At 38.3% G+C, this 19,825-nt stretch overlaps 1 protein-coding gene across 1 annotated transcript in view; it reads right to left on the bottom strand.

The window, feature by feature from the left end:
- MAN1A1 (mannosidase alpha class 1A member 1) overlaps positions 1 to 19,825 on the bottom strand; it is a 139,581-nt gene that overhangs the window by 56,977 nt on the left and 62,779 nt on the right. Inside the window, exon 5 of the mRNA XM_036380555.2 lies at positions 3,509 to 3,603. Within this exon, the coding sequence (XP_036236448.1) occupies positions 3,509 to 3,603 (95 nt within the window). The remainder of the gene's footprint in view (positions 1 to 3,508; positions 3,604 to 19,825) is intronic.

Here is a 19,825-nt window from a genome sequence, read left to right as displayed (position 1 = left end):
ACCTCCATTTCCAGTTTGTTATGTTTCCAGAAATAAAAATATTATTTACTCTAGTTGAAACTTTTTCATTAAGGCAAGACATAACTATTTTTCAAAGTTTCAGATGCACTTAAAGGTTATATGCTACATTGATTCTTCATAAAAAGGCAGGCACTTAAATGCCTAACAGTATTGCTACATCACAGCACACAAGGCACAACCTTGAAACTATGCAACTGGTCAATGCATAGAGAGCAAATATTTAATGGAAAATATATTCTTTCATATAGAAATTCTTCTGGGTTCCTTACTGGCGAAGAGTAATGTGGTCTTATTGGAAATAGTGACTAAAAACCAGATACAGGTCTGCTTTCAAAGGGGGAAAAAGTAGCATAAAGACAAAATTTCCATCTGAAAGAAAAAAAAAAAGCACAGACTTTTATACTCAGATGTTTACTTCTGATTGATTCAATAGAATAACAACAATCTGGCTTCTTTTTTGTATTTGACAGCTGGGCATCATCCCATAAACACAAGCCCCATACAGCACTCCCTTTAATAATTACAGGGGTAATAATAAATAGATGTGTTAAAAAGATTACTTGATCTTGCAAACTTGATGCAAGTCTGGATATTTGTTAAAATTACTTAACTCACTGAGTTATAATTTCAGATTTTTAAAATTTCTATAAATCTGAGAGGTAAATTACAGAAATACAAAAGCAATCTGATTGATCAGCCATAAACTACGCAAAGTTTATAGAGAGAAAGAGAAATGACAATTTTAGCACGGAGAAGCCAGATTGTCACAGCTTACTAGGAAGAAGAAAGAAAGGATCTAGTGGTACTTGCAGAAACTGTTATAGTTGTCATTTTAAAAGTACTGAAGAGGAAATATCTAAACAAAGATGTCTGAGAGAGGAAAACAAATAAGTAAACAAATAAAGAAATAAAAGTGGCTCTGCCAGTTTGTGCTTCTTATCCCCAAAAATAAGACTCAAACCTGTCTGTCAACCCACCACTGCTTTACACACTCCTCTCTCTACAGCCATTTCTACCCCTGTTTTAAGCCAGAAGAGTCCACAACTGCTATACCACACAGTTTGCTTAAATAAGGAAGTGAGCCATAGAAGGAACTTCAAATTTTGCAGCACAAGCAAAAGTGAAAAACAGATGCTGAAGATGAACTGAAAATACCAAGGAACATCAGAAATGTGGAAGTGCAGTTGAAATTTTAGAAAGAAAGAGAAGGAAATCTCCCTACAAACCACTCACTGATCTAATTATTTAAATTGTACTTAGAGGCCAAAGGAAGTTTTTCAAGCAAACATACTCATTAATTGGCAAGTATTTTTAGCTGAAGAATAGTACAATGAACTTTTTATCATATTTGATAATAAGAGTTCCAAAAACAAGACAGTAAGTGTCCCATGATTACATGGTGAGGAAAGAGGCAGGATGAACTGAAACAATGGAAAAGATAAAGAGAATAATACTTCATTTGGATGTCTTTGGTATGCAAGGAGACAAAAGCACATATATATGTTTACACACAGAGGCATGCAAGAAGTGAGCAAATCTGGCTATGATGATACAGGATAAGCAGAGAAAACCAACTATTTTCTGAAGAACATTTGCAAAGTTAAACAAATATCCAGCTCATCTCTTAATCCAAAAATAATAATTTAAAAATAACCACTGACATCCATAATCTATTGTGAGTGTTTTCCAATTTGAAGCATAAATCAAAATAAAATCAAACCAAATACTAATCAGAAATGAGGCACATTAGATCCGCAATGTATGCAGGCTTCAGTGGCTTAGCATTTCCTAAGCCTGGATGACAGCATATTTGTTTACTCACAGTATTATGGAAGAGTCATCTACTGAAGGTCAAAGCTAGGCAGATGTGTAAGGATTCAGAATGAATAACCAAGAACCCAGCATTCCATGTCAATTTTTCTGCCACAGCAAAGGAAATTATTTCAGCACAAGTCCTCTTTCACTTTTGTGCCAGGTAAGAAACAAATCCCTTTTGCATTACCACCTTGCACTGCTGGCAGCTGACATCTGTAGTGCCTCACAGCAGTTGTTGTGAGAAGGTAGGAACAAACCATAAAGAACTACCACATAATTTGGACTATATGCAAAAAAACCATTGATATATTAACAGTTAAGGAGGGATTTAGACAAGGGCTATATAAAAGATATATTTTTAGCCTGAATACTTTATGCATGCTTAAATATACTATGTACAGTAAGGTTTGTTGCAATTACAAACATATACAAGGCTTTTGTAGTCAGAATTTTTTCTAACAGCTTAAAAACAAATAACCAACATGACCCAAGCTGCTGTACTACTGAACTTGTGCAGAACTGTTTAAAGCCTGTTGTGAAAAAATTATTAGCATGCAAGTAGCCAGCCAAAGTCCAGGGATCATCACCAGGCAGCAGTTAACCAGCCCCTTCAATGATGAGAAAGTCCAGGAGTCACTAACTCCCTCCTGCTCCCACACACATGTGCTTTTTTTGGCTTTCTACCTCACTGCTGTTTGAAAGGAAGGTGGAAGATAAGCCTGTCTGAACTGACATGCCAGGGGTTTCTGTAGGTCTGGCCCTGAGCAGTTTACTGGGAAGCTAGAAGCAAACACAGCCAATCAAGCAATATGTCAATGTCCGTCCCACTGTGGGGAAAAGTTGCACTCATAAATACAGAGTGAGCAAGGGACAGCAGAAGATGCTGACTGTCAAGGAGACAGCCACTCAACAAAACACATCACCATCACACGCACATGTGAAATTCTTTTTTATTCACTTTCCTGTGATGAGTGATGCTGGGGTTTATCATCAGAATGAAGAAAGTTGATGCATCCTTATGAATACACAGATACACCCCACAGGTGTAAGTGTCAATATTCTTCAGCAAGCAGTGCAAAGAAGCTATTTTCTTTACCAGCACAGTATCACAGGTAGCAGTCCTGAGTTGGACCAAGGAATTGCTGACATGTCTGGAGCCAGAGACTGGAGGCAAGAGTGACTTCAGGAAAGCAAGCATGTCCTGCAGAGCAGCAAACACAGAGCTGCCTTCAAACCATGACTGCCCAAAGCAAAACCACTCCTTGGGAGAGGGTAGAAAACAAAGAGTCTCTTGTAGCTGGTATTCGTCTTGTTTCTTGATATGAAGGACATATTTATACCACATTTGAGAACAGGTTAAAAAAAGACCACAAAGTGGCTAGAAAACTTTTAAAGTAGCACATGTCCTAATGCTCTTAGACTACCTAAAACAACACTAAAAGGACTTCAGGATGAGCAACAACATACTAACTGACAAAACTACACTGTTCTTAAATGAATAAATATATTTCTGTATGTATCCTTCTGTGTGCAACATATATCCACTTAAATTTCCCACTTTAAACTATATAACCAGAAGGAGAAAAACTCTGCAGCAATTGTAATAGTTTTGTGGCAAAGATGGATTCAATATAATTTTTTATGTGTTTCTAGTAAAAAGCAGTAGTTTTACCTCTTGATATTAAGTAATGCCCAAGGTATCCCAGTGGGAGTGTTGAAAGCAGGTAGCAATTTCTCTCCAAGCTCCACTGCCTTTTTTCGGAAAACCTGAAAGTTAAGAAGAAACCAAGTGTTGGAAAATGCATTGTTGTTCCAACTCAATTAATTTAGCTAATATCATTATTGAGCATATGGCACAATCCATCTCAGCACAACGAAGCATCCCTGCTCCTTTAGCGTGACGTCAAAGGAACGAAGCAGCACAGTCTGTTTCCATTGCACCTGGTGAGGAGAGAACTCACACAGCAGGAACACACAGTGACAATGCCCAGATGACCTGCTCCTGGCACCACCAGCATCGAGCCAGAGGCACCAGCACAGCCAGACCTGACACTGCAGAGCAGGTCATGCACTCCTGGCTGCCCCTGCCAGGCACCCTGTGCTCAGGGAAGGGGCTGTGAGCCAAGGATGCTGCTGCACCCTGGCTGGCTGGCCAGCAGCTCCCTGCCCCAAGTGCCATGTCCTCCTGGAGCATGGGGATGCAGCTGCTGCAAGGGCACCTTTGCTCTCTGTCAGGTTTATTCACAGGGCTCAGCACTCTGTGGGAGCCTGGGCTGCATCTCCATGTGGCTTCTGTGCTGCCAACCTTGCAGTCTATAGCAAAAACACGCCCCCCCACATCACCAAAAAAATAAACCTCACACATTTTGCAGTGCTCCAGTCTTTATGGACTCAGCTGGCTGATACCAGAATGTCAGTGCCACAATTAATCAAAAAATCGGAACATACTCCTGTGGCCAATGAGACTTAACTGATATGTAGCGTCCAAAGAGTTTCAGCTTCCATTTCAAAAACATGAAGCAGAAAAACCCCAAATGCTTACCATATGCCCACAAGAATGACAGACAATTTAACAAGAGGAACTTTTGTGTCCAGGTAAAAGGTTAAAAAGCTGGAACAAAGAGGATTTTGCTTTCCTTCAACTGCCAGCTCAGCTCAGGTTACATTAACCTTACTGTTTGTGCACTGAGCGCTCTACTAAGAGAGTTTTTAATTAGAAACAATATTGTTCCAACTTAAATATAGAAACCTATTTAGTGATTTCAATATGTGGATGTTCAAGGCCTATCTGCTCAGAATTACACTGGGATCTTGTGCAACACTGAAAGGGATTATCCCAGGTGTAGTAGTCAAAATAGCAAAGTCACCTTCATTGTTCTCTCTTCTAATAATGGTTCCTTTCAACTCGTTTTTTCTCCTCAGACATATTTATGATGGATTTATATTTATTTATGTATTAGGAATCAGTTTGTACATCTGATGCATCTTGTGATGCAGCCATGCATATATGTTGATGTGAATATAAAGCCATTTGCTGGGCAAAACAAGGTAATGAAGAAATTTCTTTCCACAAAAATAAAATATAACTTGTAAAACACCACCTTCTAAAAGCCACATTGAAAAAAGGATTTTATTATTGAAAAAAATATGTGATCAGGAGTGAATATAAAACTCTGGAACAATCATGTTGCTATAAAGAAGCTCCAGACTATCCCATCCCACGCTCTCTCCATATGATACAGATCTCAAGATTTCTCTGGCAACAGTCCAAGATTTAGAATTACAGTAAAAGATATTTTGAGGGAGATTAACTAATTTCAAGCCAAATTATGTCTGGAGTCAGAAAACTTTCCTGAGTGGATTGCATCAGAGTGCTGGGAGAAACCTGAAGCAAAGCAGCAGGGAAAACAATTTGCTCGGAAATCCCTTCACAATCCATGATATTTCTGACTTCCCAGTTTACCAATTATGTGGATTCTGATGAGAATTAGTTATGGATTTGTGATCTTTAGCCAGCACACAATTCAGTCTTCCCAAGGCTTAAAGCCTTGGTGAACACTCAGAACCAGTTGGTGCAGAACATAATCACCTCTTAGCAGATTTCCTCGGGAGGAGCCAGGGACAGTCACCCACCTGGAGTGCACAAGCTTTCCCTCATTTCACAGCCACATTTTTCACCTTGGTCTGCTGAAACCAAACCTATCCTTTGCTCTTATAGCACAAGAGAGGCCTCCCTCAGCCTTTCACAGCATATGGCATGATCAACTCACCAGCCTCTCTGCCCTGAAAGATTGAAGTACTGACAGGAGAGTGGCTGCAGTCATTCTCCTAAGCCATGGGCACACCAGGACCCTGATATTCTGTAGAAGCATCTGCTGCACAGCATGAACCCCCTACCTTTAGCCATGCATAAAGGGGCTAGATAGATATCATATGGAATGCTGTCAAAGGTGCCACATGTATTCTTTTTAGCTGTTTATGTAAGGACAAGAGGAGATCTCCCCTTCAAAAAACACATACTTAACCACTGGAGAGGCAGCAAGGCTCAGTACCTGCTGTACCTTGCAGGCTGTATCAATCCTTCATCAAAAATATTACATGTGAGCTCAGAATGAGATCTTTTACAATAATTGCTTCTGGACAAAAATGTGATATTTTAGCATCTTAATTTGATGTAGAGCAATAATGCTTCACTTTGAAGTATTTCTACCAACTCTAACATCTTTTTAAAATTCTACTGTATTTATTTTATACATAAACAACATAAGTTCTCTCAAAATAAAAATTGCCTACTTTATGGAAATGTCACAAACAATGGCTATCAAAAAATAAACATATGAGATACAAAGCATTAAGTATTGTTCCACGTATGGATATGGAAGGAAAACGTAATTCAGTCCTGTCAAAGCTAGTGTCCTGAACACCAACATTAGAATACACAGTGAAGCCAGGCATTCTAACTTCTTTCTTGTCCAAAATGCACCTCTTCCAATGCACTAAACAATTTTCATAGTAGGCAATTAGGAAAATAGAAGTTTAAAATATTTTTTAAACCATTGCACAATTTTGAAACAAGTGCTGACGTGAAGATGCACTTCTTGTTTACATGAGAATTCCAACAGGTTTTTACTAAAGCATGCTGGTGATTTTCCTTCTCCTTCCAAAGTTAAAAATAAAAATCAACTATGGACATTGTCTACTTTTATCTCTAGGTCTTATTTAACATGGCTGAACAACTGACAGGTAAATCACTATCTATGAAGAAGAATGGCATAGACAGTAATGACAAGACTATAACAACACTGAATGACTGAGCACAATAAATTGTAGCCTCCTGCAGTAAAATTATTTTCTTTCAGCTAGGATAAAAGGGTGAAGATAAATAAAGGAACCCCTTTATTTCTCAATTTGCAACTTTAAAAGTTAATAATAAAAATAATAGGAAAAGCAGGTGCTGCAATTATTGCACATCATCCACAATGTTCACTGTATTTTTCTTCTGCAGAAACCTACAGTACTGGAAAAGAAATAAATATTGTGCTGGGTAAGATTTTTTTTTCTTGGTAATACAAGTAAATAAACAATAGGAGCTTCTACTTATTATCTCTGCTTCTGAATTGAATTTCAACTTTTGCCAAGCCCTGATCCTTCCCCACTGCCACCAGTAAAGTGACTGTTTGGTAAGCACAAACGATGACAGCCATTACAAGAAGCACAAAACAAAGGCAGAAATGACAGAAGCACAAAAATCAGAGACATTATATATAATAAAGGAAAACATCCAGGACAAAATTTCCCAACCCAGTGGTTATCTTTAGAGCCTCAAGGAATTTTCCTGGCTTTTCCTCATGAATGCTCATCCAGCAGTAATGAAAGGTTACTTACATGAAGTACTCCAACTAGGTCAGACCTGGGAGAAGCTGTCACAGTCCCATACCTGAACCCACCACTCCATGCTTAGTTTAAATATTTATCTACAAATACAAAAGTCTACAAAGCACTCCTGAGGCCTCTATCACTTTCTCCAATGCTTTATCATATCTAGACAGCATACTTTTTAAAGGAGGACTGTGGAGTTGCTTCCTTAGCATATTGGCATTCCCTTTACCAGGTGGTGCACAGAATAAGCCACACTGCCATCAATCCCTTCCTTTAAATCGAGGATTCAAAGCAAAGTACTATGATTACATTTAAAGAGCAATGAAGCCCCTCAAAATTGCACTGGTATTTGACTCAGCTAAACACCATACTACACCAAAAAAATTATTCTAAGTGAAGCACTGTGATTCAGGAAAGAAAATGATAATTGAAACCAGTCACAAATACATGATCAGTATTTAAAAGTATAAGGTTGGGCAGGATACAAAATGCTTTCTCAATCATTTCTCTTTAATTTTTGCCAGTAGTCAGACTTTGGATGTGAGATAATTCTCTTTTTGAACTCTAAGGTGTTACTAACATTTTTTAAAAGTATAATGCTGATTCATACTGTGTGAAGGTCCTGTGTAAGATGGACTCCTCCACTAAACAAGTAGAGATTCCTTCACACTCTTCAGTCCTACTTAAAATCAGCACTAAAGCAAATTAGATACTTACTATAATCATACAATAGTTTAGGCAGAAGACAGAGTTACTATACTTTCTATTTGAATCTCTGTTTATGTTAGTAGGTTGTGAATAATTACAAACACAAAAGTCACATTGGACCACCACCATTACTCCAAGCCAGCAATTCTTTGAAGAACATTTGGGTAAGCACTGGTAGGTAAACAAGAAATCCACCTCACTGCTGCACACACTCATCTTTCCTATTAAGGTCTATTCATTCCATAGGCAGCACACACGCCAAGCCAGGGAACAAGACATTATTTTCTCACTCATTAGATAGCTTTAAATATTTCTTAAATGCATATAAGTGTTTTTGGTCTTCATAAGAGAGAACAAACTAACTAGCTAAGAGATCATACATCCAGAACTGCGATGCTAATGTTAGAACACCCAATGCCACAATCAATCAGATCTTGCAGACTCTTCCGTCCATTAACAAATCTTATTAGGGAGAAGAGTGTTCCCACAGAGGAACAAGGCTCTGCCTGCAAAGATGCAACCACAGGGCAAAGACCAGACCTGTCATCTTGTGAGCACTGGCTTTCATTAGACTGCAAGAATGTTATCTCCTCTGGATAAACAAAAATGTTTCCTCTGGCTGGAATGACAAATCCCTTTGAAAATGTCAGATTACCTCATTGTAGTTTTAATTGCTATTGCTAATCAGGAAGAAAAGAAAGCACAGAAAACAAATATTTTAGAATTGCGTATGTGGCACATCTAATTTTAAAAAAGGCATAACATGGTACAGCATCATAAATTAAAGAACAGCCAGAATTCTGCCTTAAGAAGTCTGTCATATAAAGGGAACCAGTTGTTAAAATTTAACATCAAAGGAAGGAATACTGTATTTTAATCTTTTTTTTCAATTGACAAAGACATTCTGTCTATGTTTCTAATTCAATCAAATTAAGCATTTCTCATTTTTATTTTTATATTTACAGATAAAAACTGACAAGTCACTAAGTAAGATTTATTGCTTTCTTTCCTGTACCTGACTGCCTTTCCCAGTAGGGTAAGGAATGAATATTTCAATGCAAAAGCAGAAAACGAGAGCAGAAAAATGAACAGGGACAGGCCGCTTTCCTGCTCTTCAGAACACTGAATAGAAATCCTCTCAGCATAACAAATGTTGATTTGGGTTCAAAGTGATGTGCTAACAAAAAAGAACCCTCTTAGAACAACTTGTTCCAATACCTTCTTTACTGAAAGATAATCCAGAATTTTTGCTGTATTTACATTCGTTTATTTTTACAATGAAAGGCAAGAAATGCTACAAAAATTGTGGTGCTCCTGACGTAACAGAATACTTGAAGTAGTGTAAGCTGAATTCTGCCACTAACCGCAATACCAAGTGATATCACACCTAAAAGTCAAATTATTTGAAACATATTTCCTATAACACATTTTCAGTGTTTATGACAGCTGGATAAGTTACCCAGATGCTGATGTTAATTCATCAGCAACTAGAGCTTTTACAATTACTGTCAGCTTGACACTAGCAGGTGCCAGTGAATTGTATTTTATTCAGTCCTCACTTCCAGCTGAGCTGAAGTAATTTATGAATATTCTGTGCTAAAAAGTGAGGAGACAAATTAATAACATTTCTGGAATCAAGCATTATAATGAATCACATCAGTGTGATCATCGGTGCCAACAGAAGAAGCCAAATGGCCTTCAAAGAAGACTTTCACAGCTGTAGAAGTATTTTGTATATCTAGATCCACAAGTGTCAAGAGTGTGTTTGGAGCATTTTCCCCAGGAAACAGACTGCTTTCAAGACCAATTTCCTAGCTCTGGGCCAGCCCTGGTCCTGCTGGACTTGAGCATGTGAAATGCAACACCAACACAAGCCCACCTCTGTGGGGGGACAGAATGTAAGAAAATAAAGGTAGTGCAGAAGGCAATCTCACCCCTAAAGGTTGCAGCTGTACTGATCACCAAAGATTAGGAACAGGCCTGCCCTTAACAGGCCACAGCTGTGTCCAATAAGGATGAGTGCTATAAAAGAGTAAGTTAACTGGTTAAGAAGAGAGCTGGAGTTTGTTAGCTGTGCTGTGAAGAAGAAGGAGTCAGAGCTGCAAGCTGCCCTATGAGAAATCACTGAGAGGGTATGGAAGATTTGCAATAAGATGACAAAACACCTCCAGCCCAGGACTGCACCCAGCCTCAAGTTTTCCTACCAGGATTCAGAAGAGGGGGACAGTGCATTCAAAACAAGTGATTCCACCTGAGGCTACACCTACAGCCAGAGCTGATCAACACAATTGCACACACTTACACCAGTCAGCAACACACCCTTCACCACCCTGAGTTTTGGAAGGCTTTCCAGTTTGCAAGCGTAATACCAAACCCAAAGCGCCTGTGCCCATCTGTACAGTTCTTCTCAAAGCTTTTGAAAATAGTGATTGTAGAAATATGCAAATGACTTACTGCAGAGATTCAGGCAGCTTGTGGTATCTGTGAGTAACCACTCACCTGCAAACTGCTGGAATAACAGGTGTCTTTTTCACAACTACACAAACAAACATGAGTAAGCTTTTAGATTTGTACTACCCTTTCCAGAATAATCCAGTATGCTGATCACCAGCTCGTAGAAGAAAGTTCACATAAAAAAACCTGCCTATTTGCAAAAATTAGATTAGAGTAAAAAAAAAAACAAAAAACCCTTCTTTTATTCAATCAGTCTTTTTTGTTATGGTTTCACTGGTGGCAAGAAAATTAATTTTCTTTTCTAGCTGACTGATGTACCAAAGAAGTCACATAGTACCATGAAGAGTATCCCTTCTGTGGAAAAGATTGTAGAGAACTTAATTGAATGGAAGTAACTGGATTAGTGAGATATTTCCAGATTTCATTCAAATGCACACAGCAAAAAGCACAAGCCCCCTCAAGTTATCAGCAGTAGCTAACATATGTAATTACTTGAGTTATTTTTTAACTAAGAATTTCTATGTAGATATACTGTGATTGGAAATCTTATTTTAGGAAGGCCAGAATTAAATGGTACAAACTGTCAAAAAAGAGTGCAAGGCACAAACCAAAGAAATAATGTAATGTACAGTAAATTTTCCATACCTCACTTGTACATTAAAACTTAAAAATGAAGACAGGAATTGCTATCTTAACTGCAGAATTCAAAAAATCATAAAGGAATACTTTGTTCCTGTTATATTTGATAAATTTTTTTTGTGCTATTCATGTGTATTTAGGATTGCTTACACAGACAAACTCCAAGAAGTACTTAGGAGGAAGAACTTTTAGGCTACAGGAGAAAAAGCAACTGTTCATTTATCTACTAACGTCAAAAAGCTAATTTTTTTTAAAGCTTATGTATACTTGAACAATTAGAAGCTTAGCTACAACCCATTAGCACTGGAGAGCTTATGAACCAACCATTTAATAATATCCCTGCTGCAATAATTCAAGAAAAGGCGGTGATGAATGCAGTAAACAAACTGCAATGATTGCCTGTAATAACAAAAGGAATTTGTTACTCACAAAAGCCTTTGAGAATTCCTCACCCCAGACTCAGGGCAGCTTTAATTTTTCAAGAGGTGTGATAAGCAGCATGCACAAAGAGTAACGAGTTGGATTTACCGCATGCGTACGGATTAACCGAGCGCTGGCAAGCGGCTCCCGAGGAGGCCCCAGCTACAGGTAAACAAGGCCCACATCTCCAAAAACTGTGCTCAAATCTTCAGACTCTGAAATACCACACCACCCCAAATACATAAATTCTGAAACAGCTCAGTGTCAGCGAATCAGTGTCAAAGATTTGGGGTGCCAGCTTTGTGTCCTATCAGCAATAGAAAGCCTGGAACTGCAGATCTCCAGTCAAACAAAGCATTTGTTTCAAGCAAGGACAGATGGCAAGCTAGCAGGCATTAGAAGTGTCAGCAGCCATGATGGAAAACTGAGCCCACATCTAAGAGCTAGTGGAAGTTTTAAATCTCTGTTTTTACACCATATCCACATTAGAGGAACAGGATCTTAAGCCATATGAGTTAATACTATGTTATATCCTGCTTTGACCAACAGGCACCACTTAAGAGACCCCATACAACTGTACAACTAAAGTATGAAGAAACACTAGCACTAAAATACTCTTTCCCAAGGCCCCTCTGTCCACAACAAAATAAGCCTCCTCCAACCTGTGGAAGTCCAATATTCACATGTTTGGATGCTGGTGAAAGGCACTATCAGCCCTAGAAGCAACTCACAGACTAACACCAGGCAAGGATGCCAAGAGTAGAGAATATGTCATGCATTTAGTAGTGAGGTCTTCTACAGTTCAGGAAGATGATACATGCATTTGAAAGTATACTGGATATAAGTGAATGCAACTGAAATTAAAAATATGGCATATAAAATGGAAACTCATTATATTGTGAAGTGATACAGAAAACATCTGGATGTCATCTTAAGAGGTTGGTGTTTTTCCTGATTAAGGAAACAGCTGCCTTAGTAAAATTACTCATATCCAGCAGTAACAAAGAGTATCTTTTAGCTCAATTCTTCTGTTAAGCCACAAGCATCTGCTTCCTAATTTTCTTTTTATTTAATCTTGTGTACCCAGCTCAAATGCTATAACAACAAATTTAAATAGCTGCCTCAGTTTATATCTTGCAAGCTATCATGACTAAACAAAGAACAGCACTTTGCATATGAAACTTTCCTTTCAAGCAGGTGACCATTGAGGGGTGATTTGCAACACCATCTGTGTGAAAGCAGGGGGTGGGGTGGAGGAGCTTAATAAACTGCATGGGGAATCAATAACTACATTCTCAATACAGCATAAAGGGCTTTCAGAAGATTCATTCCTAGACTTGTAAATTTGACTGTATATTTTAATTCCAATACCATTAAGTGATTTAGAGTGATACCTTCACTCTAAATGACAATCCTAGACCATGGTGGCAGGCACAGAAAGGGCCAAAATCACTCTGTACATAAAGGGAATTCTATTTTATTTTTAATGGTAACTCTGCAGCAAATGGGGAGCTGTTTGTTTCAGCCAATGTTATGTGACAATTCTAAGTTTCTTCCAGGCTCTAATGGCTAGAGTTTTAAGTGATGGTTATCAATTACACAAGTATAACAATGTGAACAGGATACCAAGGGTGTCTGCTTTATTCCCTCAACCATTAATTTTTTTCCTTACTTCATTCATTCACTTTAATATTTTACTCCAACACCAGAACAAGCTTAATGAAATTACTCTCATCGGTTTGAATCAAAAAGATCCTTGGATAAAAGGGACCAAAACTCAGAGTTTCCCATATTCTGCCATCTCCCTTGAACTGACCACTAGCAAACCTGAGCAGCCCACTGAACAAATGGACCAAGTAACTACTCCATCTTTTTGCTCTGTTTGCCCTCAAAAAGATGGTCTTCCTCAATCACTACATAGTCTTGATCTGACATCATCACAAGTATTTCAAGTCAGTTACTTGTATCATTCAGAGGCTGGTCCTCAAATGGTTAAAATGTACACTGATGGCGTCCTCAGACAAGGTAGCACAGAGTAGGAGTTCTCCAGCCAGCTCAGGGTTTGTTCTTTCTGGAGTTACTCCCATTGCTCTACAGCAAGTGTGCTGGGTCTGCAGCAGCAGTGCAGTAAGTGCAGGAGTAGTAAGGAAGAAAAGTTTTCCTGCTGTTTTCATGCAAGGTGCTCCAGATGGCCAAGGGCTGTGTTTTTATGAAGCTGTGAATGAAATTTCACAGGAGGATGGTTGAGGTTGGAGGAGACCCGTGTGGAAGGAGTTCTGAAGTTCATCTGGTCCAGCTGTGCTGCTCAAGCAGGGCCACCCAGAGCCTGCTGCCCAGGAACATCCATGTGTACAGACAGCTTTGGAATATCTCCAAGGACAAGGACTCCCCAGTCTCACTGGGCAATCACTGCAAATCACTGCAGTGCCCAGTCATCCTTACAGTAAAAATATGTTTCCTGATGTTCAAAGGGAACCTCTTGGCTTTCAGTTTCTGCTTGATGTTTAATATAAATGTTATATTTTGGCATTAGGACATGGACAGGGCAGAATCATAGTAAAGGCCTAAGTGACAAGCTGTATCTTCAGTAAACACTGCAACAAGGTATTTATCAGGGGTCTTGTTAATTGTTTGATTTCAAATGAAGTAAGCAACAAACTTGTAATAATAGCAACAATAAGGACAACTAATAGCTAGTGAACTACATCTAATGCAGGCTATGAAAGGATTAGCACAAGGAACAAAGTATGATGAGAATCCAAACTGACAAGTTTGAATACTGAAGTTTTAGAAACAAGCCATGATTTTAGGCACAGATTTATGGAGTTCCAGGCTTTACATGGTCTTCATTAAACACAAAAAGCCTAAGGAGTTAATTAGTCATTGAATTGTCTGATGAATAACAGACAGGATCAAAATGAGCCTGAATAAAGTGCTTGTATATTTTCCTTAAATTAAATATAAGAGATGTGAACTCTTGTAGTTCTTTGCATGTAAGCCAAACAGGAAGCTTCAAGAGAGAACTATGATTTAAGAAGCTCCTTTTATGTTGTAAGTTAAATCATCAGGCAGACTAATTCAATTCCTTTCTGTTTATTGTAAGACTATTTCTCTTACTGGACAAGTCATAAAACTAAATTGACTAAAATATAAGAAATTCCAATTCTTAAAGACTCAGAAACAAGTCCTCTGACTGAGCAGCAGGGCTGCCAGCACATCAAATTTATGAGCAATTTAATTGCTTCTCTGAATTTTCTGCAGTTAAAACTTTTTTACTTTTTTTTGAGCTAAACCTCAAAACCATTCCTGTAATTAAACAGCGATAAACTGTACTCTGTAAAGATTAAACTATTTTTGAATGCAGAACATATTTGAAGGAAATAATGTTTGGAAGTATTAATAAAGACTTCAAGTATGTGTATTAGCATGTGGACATTGCTTTCCATGCCCCCACTTGAAGCAAGAGGAAAAAAAAAAAAGGCATGACAACCATGTAAACTCTCTCCATTTTTAACAAAATTTTTTACAAGGCTGTAGTGCTTTATTTTATTCTTTAACTGAACACTACACTTAGCCATTTCTAGAGAGAAGGCCTTTCAGGCTTCACTAAATTATTTCTATATTTAACAGCATGTAAGTTAAAACATTAGAGTACCTTAAGTGCAATTTCAAGCAGAACTAGATAGAAAAAAAGTCTTCAAAGTATGATTTTGAAAAAGGGCATCTTAGTCACCAGCTTCACTCACTCATTAATTCTGTTACCAACTGTCACAGTCTATCAAGAAAAAAATATGGCTGAGTAAGTCCTCCTCATTATCCCAGTAAATCTTTACTTTTGACCTTGGGTCAGTTAATAACCATATTAACTTAAGACAGACCCTTCAAGCAAATTAGAAAAGCTGATGGCATTTAAGACTGAACTAATTCTGCTCAGGCGTGCTGAGAACCACCACCGCAGTTTCCTGCAGCAGTGTGGCAATGATGGCCCCAAAGCATTACAGCAGTTGTAAATCTTGCCTGGAATCAGGAAGATTATCTATTCTTCCCTCTAGAATATAAATGGAAATAAAAGCAACTCTGGAAAGAAAAGGCTGAGCACAGACTGAAGCATGTTTGTAAGAGATACTCTGCAAGCAGCAAACGCTGATGAGAAGGTTTCAGTTATTCACTAGTTTTGCATGATAAAAGGAAAAAGATTGAAATTGTCTGTGTACTATGAATAGTGTTTTTAAGAGCAAGTTGGGGAAAATAGCATCCTTTAAGAAAAATGGCATTCTAAGCTGCTGACTTTATTCTGCAGCTGTTAGTTTGAAGAAAACAACAAAAAAAGTTTCTAAAGTACAATGGAAGGGAGTGAAATTCATAGCATATCCTTTTCCCATGATGATCCTTAGGATCTATTGGACTGTAAAATCATCTAGTCATGCTTGCAAAAATTAAGGACAACTTGGCCCCCAAGGGACAACAAAACTTTAAAGCAGTAACAGGACTGAACCAGCTCCCAAAAACAACTAGTATGATTATTTTGCTTAGCCTGCAAAAGCAGATGATTGCCTAAAGACTGAGGGAAAGAAACAAACAGGACACATCTAGTTCTTCAGATGAACTTGTTACAGAGTATTTTTGGTAGTTCAATGCATTTGAAAAATCAGAAGCAACAGAACTGGCCCTTTATGCCAGAAAGAAGACAGCTCTTTGTTAATTGAAGGTTGACTCTACTCCAGAAACACTGCTGCTGGAGTGATCTTCCTTGTTTGCTTTAGAGTTATGTCAGTTTACATAAGACTTGGAAGTTAAAACAAGCTCTTGAGCCTTCATGTAGCTGAATGACAAGAGTCCCCTCATCCTGCACTGTTTTAATTAGCAACTATTTGAAGGAGTTCATCAGGGTTGGGTGGGTTAATCTCAGCAATTAAAGGTGTTGGGTAAAGAATATCAGAGCTAAACACATAAAACAAAATCCAAATTCTTCAGACTATTTTACCACCTCCTGATCTCTCTTGTATCTTTTGCTTTAGTAGGAAATTAAACAGTCAGATGGCTGACCAGCTAACACCTATGGGGGTATAGAAGCTTGTATACGAGTTGACAAAAGACTTGCAATGTAAACAGTGAGCTAAGAAACTGAATCTGCTGTTTAACTACGTCCTAAATTATTTTTTTTTCTTGAGGAAACCAAGTAAGATTTGTCTGAGACACTGGCACTACATACCACTCCTCCTTTTCAGCTTTCAAATCTTCATGTTCATCCTCTTCTCAGTTTCTGGCTTAAGAAAAGTTTGCAGTTTGCCCAATTCTGTGCACATAGCCCTGAGCAAAATGAACCCTTACATTTACTGATTGGAGGAAAACAAAGATTTGTTTTTCAAATGTTTCATGACAGCTCTGTTTAGGGGCAATCACCTGCCAAAACCACAAAACCCCATTGGCATCTATCATGCTGGAAGTGACACAGGATTTTTAATGTGCACATCTTTTCCAAATTCGTTCTCAATCATTTGCACACAGGGTGCAAATACAGTTTGAGTATGGCAGAGGCAAGCTTTTGGCACAGATGATACAGCAACTGGACTCATTTATCAACCAAAACATTTACCAACATTATTCAACTGTTGCATTTTTACAAATGGCAAACAAAGCATGTGGCTTCCTGCAGTTTTTGAAAGGTGTGGGAGAAAGCTTCCTACTCATCTTACAAATCTTTCATATTTCTGTTGCCTGAAAATAAACAATTGATCCTGCCAAAAAAAAATCCACAGGACAATTAGCCCTCACCATAAATTGATCCCAAGAGTTGGTGCTAACTTAAAGCAAATGAACCTTGTTTGTATCTGTCTCATGTTTGATCTGCTGAGCAAGATGTGTTGCAAGTGCAAAGGAGACTTTTAAAAGAATATCTCTTTCTCCTGCAGCAAGGATGCCATTATCTCTACCTATTGCTAGAGATATGAAGAGCATGCAAGAGCAGCAATGATGTCTGTCTGTTTCTGATTTCAGGCATTCAGTCTTCTCAATGATCTTCAGTTAGCTTGAAGCAGCAGAATTGGTGGGTGGCACAAAGTGGTGCTTTGAAATTAATTTCTAATCTGATCCTTTAAAGAGCTAATTGGATAGGAAGCTTCCCAAATTGCATTATACATTTCTGTTCACTCAAATTGTATTTATAATATTAAGAATATGCCTACATATTTTTTACTAGATGTAATTTAAATTTTTGGAAAGAGATATGAAGATAGAAAGATTCTTTGCTAAAGTCAGCTTTGGGAATCTGATGGAATGTCTTCATAGCTGCCAAGAGAATCAAAAATGTAGTAATCTTCTACTGGATGGTTTATGCTTTAAGCTAATAAGAGAAGGATGTTATCACCTACTTAACTCCCAACTTAATGAAAAATAACCTCAGATTCAGTTTACTGAGACAAAGCACAAAGTGGAATCTCCCATACACTGGTTATACATTGTGAAATATTTAGATGAAGAAATGAAGAGTTACTCCACATACACAGTAAAATAATATTTTCATATGGACTTTTTTTTTTGGTAAAAAATCAGTACAATGATTCAATAACATCTATTATTATCACCTAATTGAACATTTATACCACATCCACTGAGAGAATATACTTCCCAAATATTTTACATAGCTTGGAATTTAAGCAGTATAAATTCATGCTGATCCCACTGACAGCACTGAGATTTTTTTTGTTGCTTTCATTTGCAGAAAGAATTAAAATTCTTCACTCTACTATTATACATAAGCATTGTTATTTAGATATGACTAGTATATTTCCAACAATCTAAATGCTGCTTGCAAATGGCTCCACTGAACCCTGTATCTAACCATATGTTGTACATTTTCCATTAAATTTGCACAGCAACTCCACCACCTCCTCAGGCAGCATGTTTTTACCCTCCTCTTACTCTTCTTTATTATGAAACTGCATTTTGTGCTGCTAAGTGACAGAACTGGAAACTAAGATAAATAAAAGAGAGAAATATCTTGGAAACAACTTCTTTGCAGGTGCCTGGTGATTCTGGACAGACTGTTAATAGCATGTAATTTCTTCTGTACAGTATATCAACCCACATGCAAAGAATTCTTCTTTAGAGTCTATCTAGAGCTGCTGCTCAAAGGGAAAGCACTAACACTACTATTTCTGACAGACATTCTCTTTCCTACTGTTCTGTAGAAGCAGAATGAAGTGAAACTGTAGGAGCTAGTTGAAAGCCAAATCCTCAGAAGAAACAAACAGCTCCCTCTCAGCAGCTTGAATTCTACTTAATAACATAGCTCATGAGCTTGTGTCAAATATACCAGCTGTTACAATCACAATCCAGTATTTCTTAGGTCTCATTATAATCCATCCTCCTTTCTAGCAATTTACCATCAGCCTACAGTAGTGTGGAGGTGAGCAGGGATTTTAGTTAAAATTAATGTAATGAGCAGTGAACCTTTTTCTTATTTCCGAAGTCAACATATGAATGCAAAAACATGTCAAATAGGTTTACCATGGAACAAAGCAAATTTTCTTGTTGTTTGGAGAAAACTCCTCAAACAAACCTTTTTCTGCTAGGCAAATGGGAAACCACTAAAAGTGAACAACATAAGTTATGTACAGGTTGGAGTTCTAAACTGATATTTCTCAGATCAAACTCAGGGCTCTGATTCCTGGTTTCATAGCAGGCTTAGTTACAGCAGCTGCAGCAGGCTGTCACCACAGCTTCTCAGTCCCCTGCTGTGGGTATTCACACTGACAGACAAACAAAATGACAAACAAAAGCAAAACATACCCACTGCTGGACTCCCAGCAGACAGCAATTCACTGAATTAAGGCAAATTACCACTATTCCCACTTTACATTAGCAGAGTGGCCTGAGGGCCCTCATTCAGAGGCACAGAACCTGTTGGTGATGGCAGCTGATGCCTGATTGCAGTACAGGGGCAGAGTCTCCATCACACTGCAGGTACTCAGACTCCAGAAGCAGTTCCCTGCCAATGTACACGTGGGTGTCATCAGTAACCCCACAGCAGAGTGGGAAGAGAAGGAAAACCTAGCAGCAGCATCTTAATTAAGTGCAAGACTGGAAATCCACAACTCTGTTACCATTCTTCCAATTTTCTTCAGAATTAGGTGTGGGGGCAGCCTGAGCAGCACAGTGGCACAGAGCAGCTGAGCAAGTAGCACTGGGAGAGAGTGGACAGAAGTGTTAGGAATGGGAACACTTTTGGAGTGAAGGGAACCTATTTGAGAGAGATGGGTTTCATCAACAGTGACAGTGTAATTGCACTGCAGGAACTTAAGAGACAGAAATGGAAGACTGAAGGGCAGTCTGCTGGCAATGGCAGAGCAGCCTACATAAAAGAAAATCTTAGGAGTCAAGGTTATCT

This window comes from Molothrus ater, chromosome 3, assembly GCF_012460135.2.
Source record: "Molothrus ater isolate BHLD 08-10-18 breed brown headed cowbird chromosome 3, BPBGC_Mater_1.1, whole genome shotgun sequence".
NCBI lineage: Eukaryota > Metazoa > Chordata > Aves > Passeriformes > Icteridae > Molothrus > Molothrus ater.
Note: the sequence above shows the minus strand (reverse complement) of the source record. Positions and strands in the feature narration are given on the sequence as shown.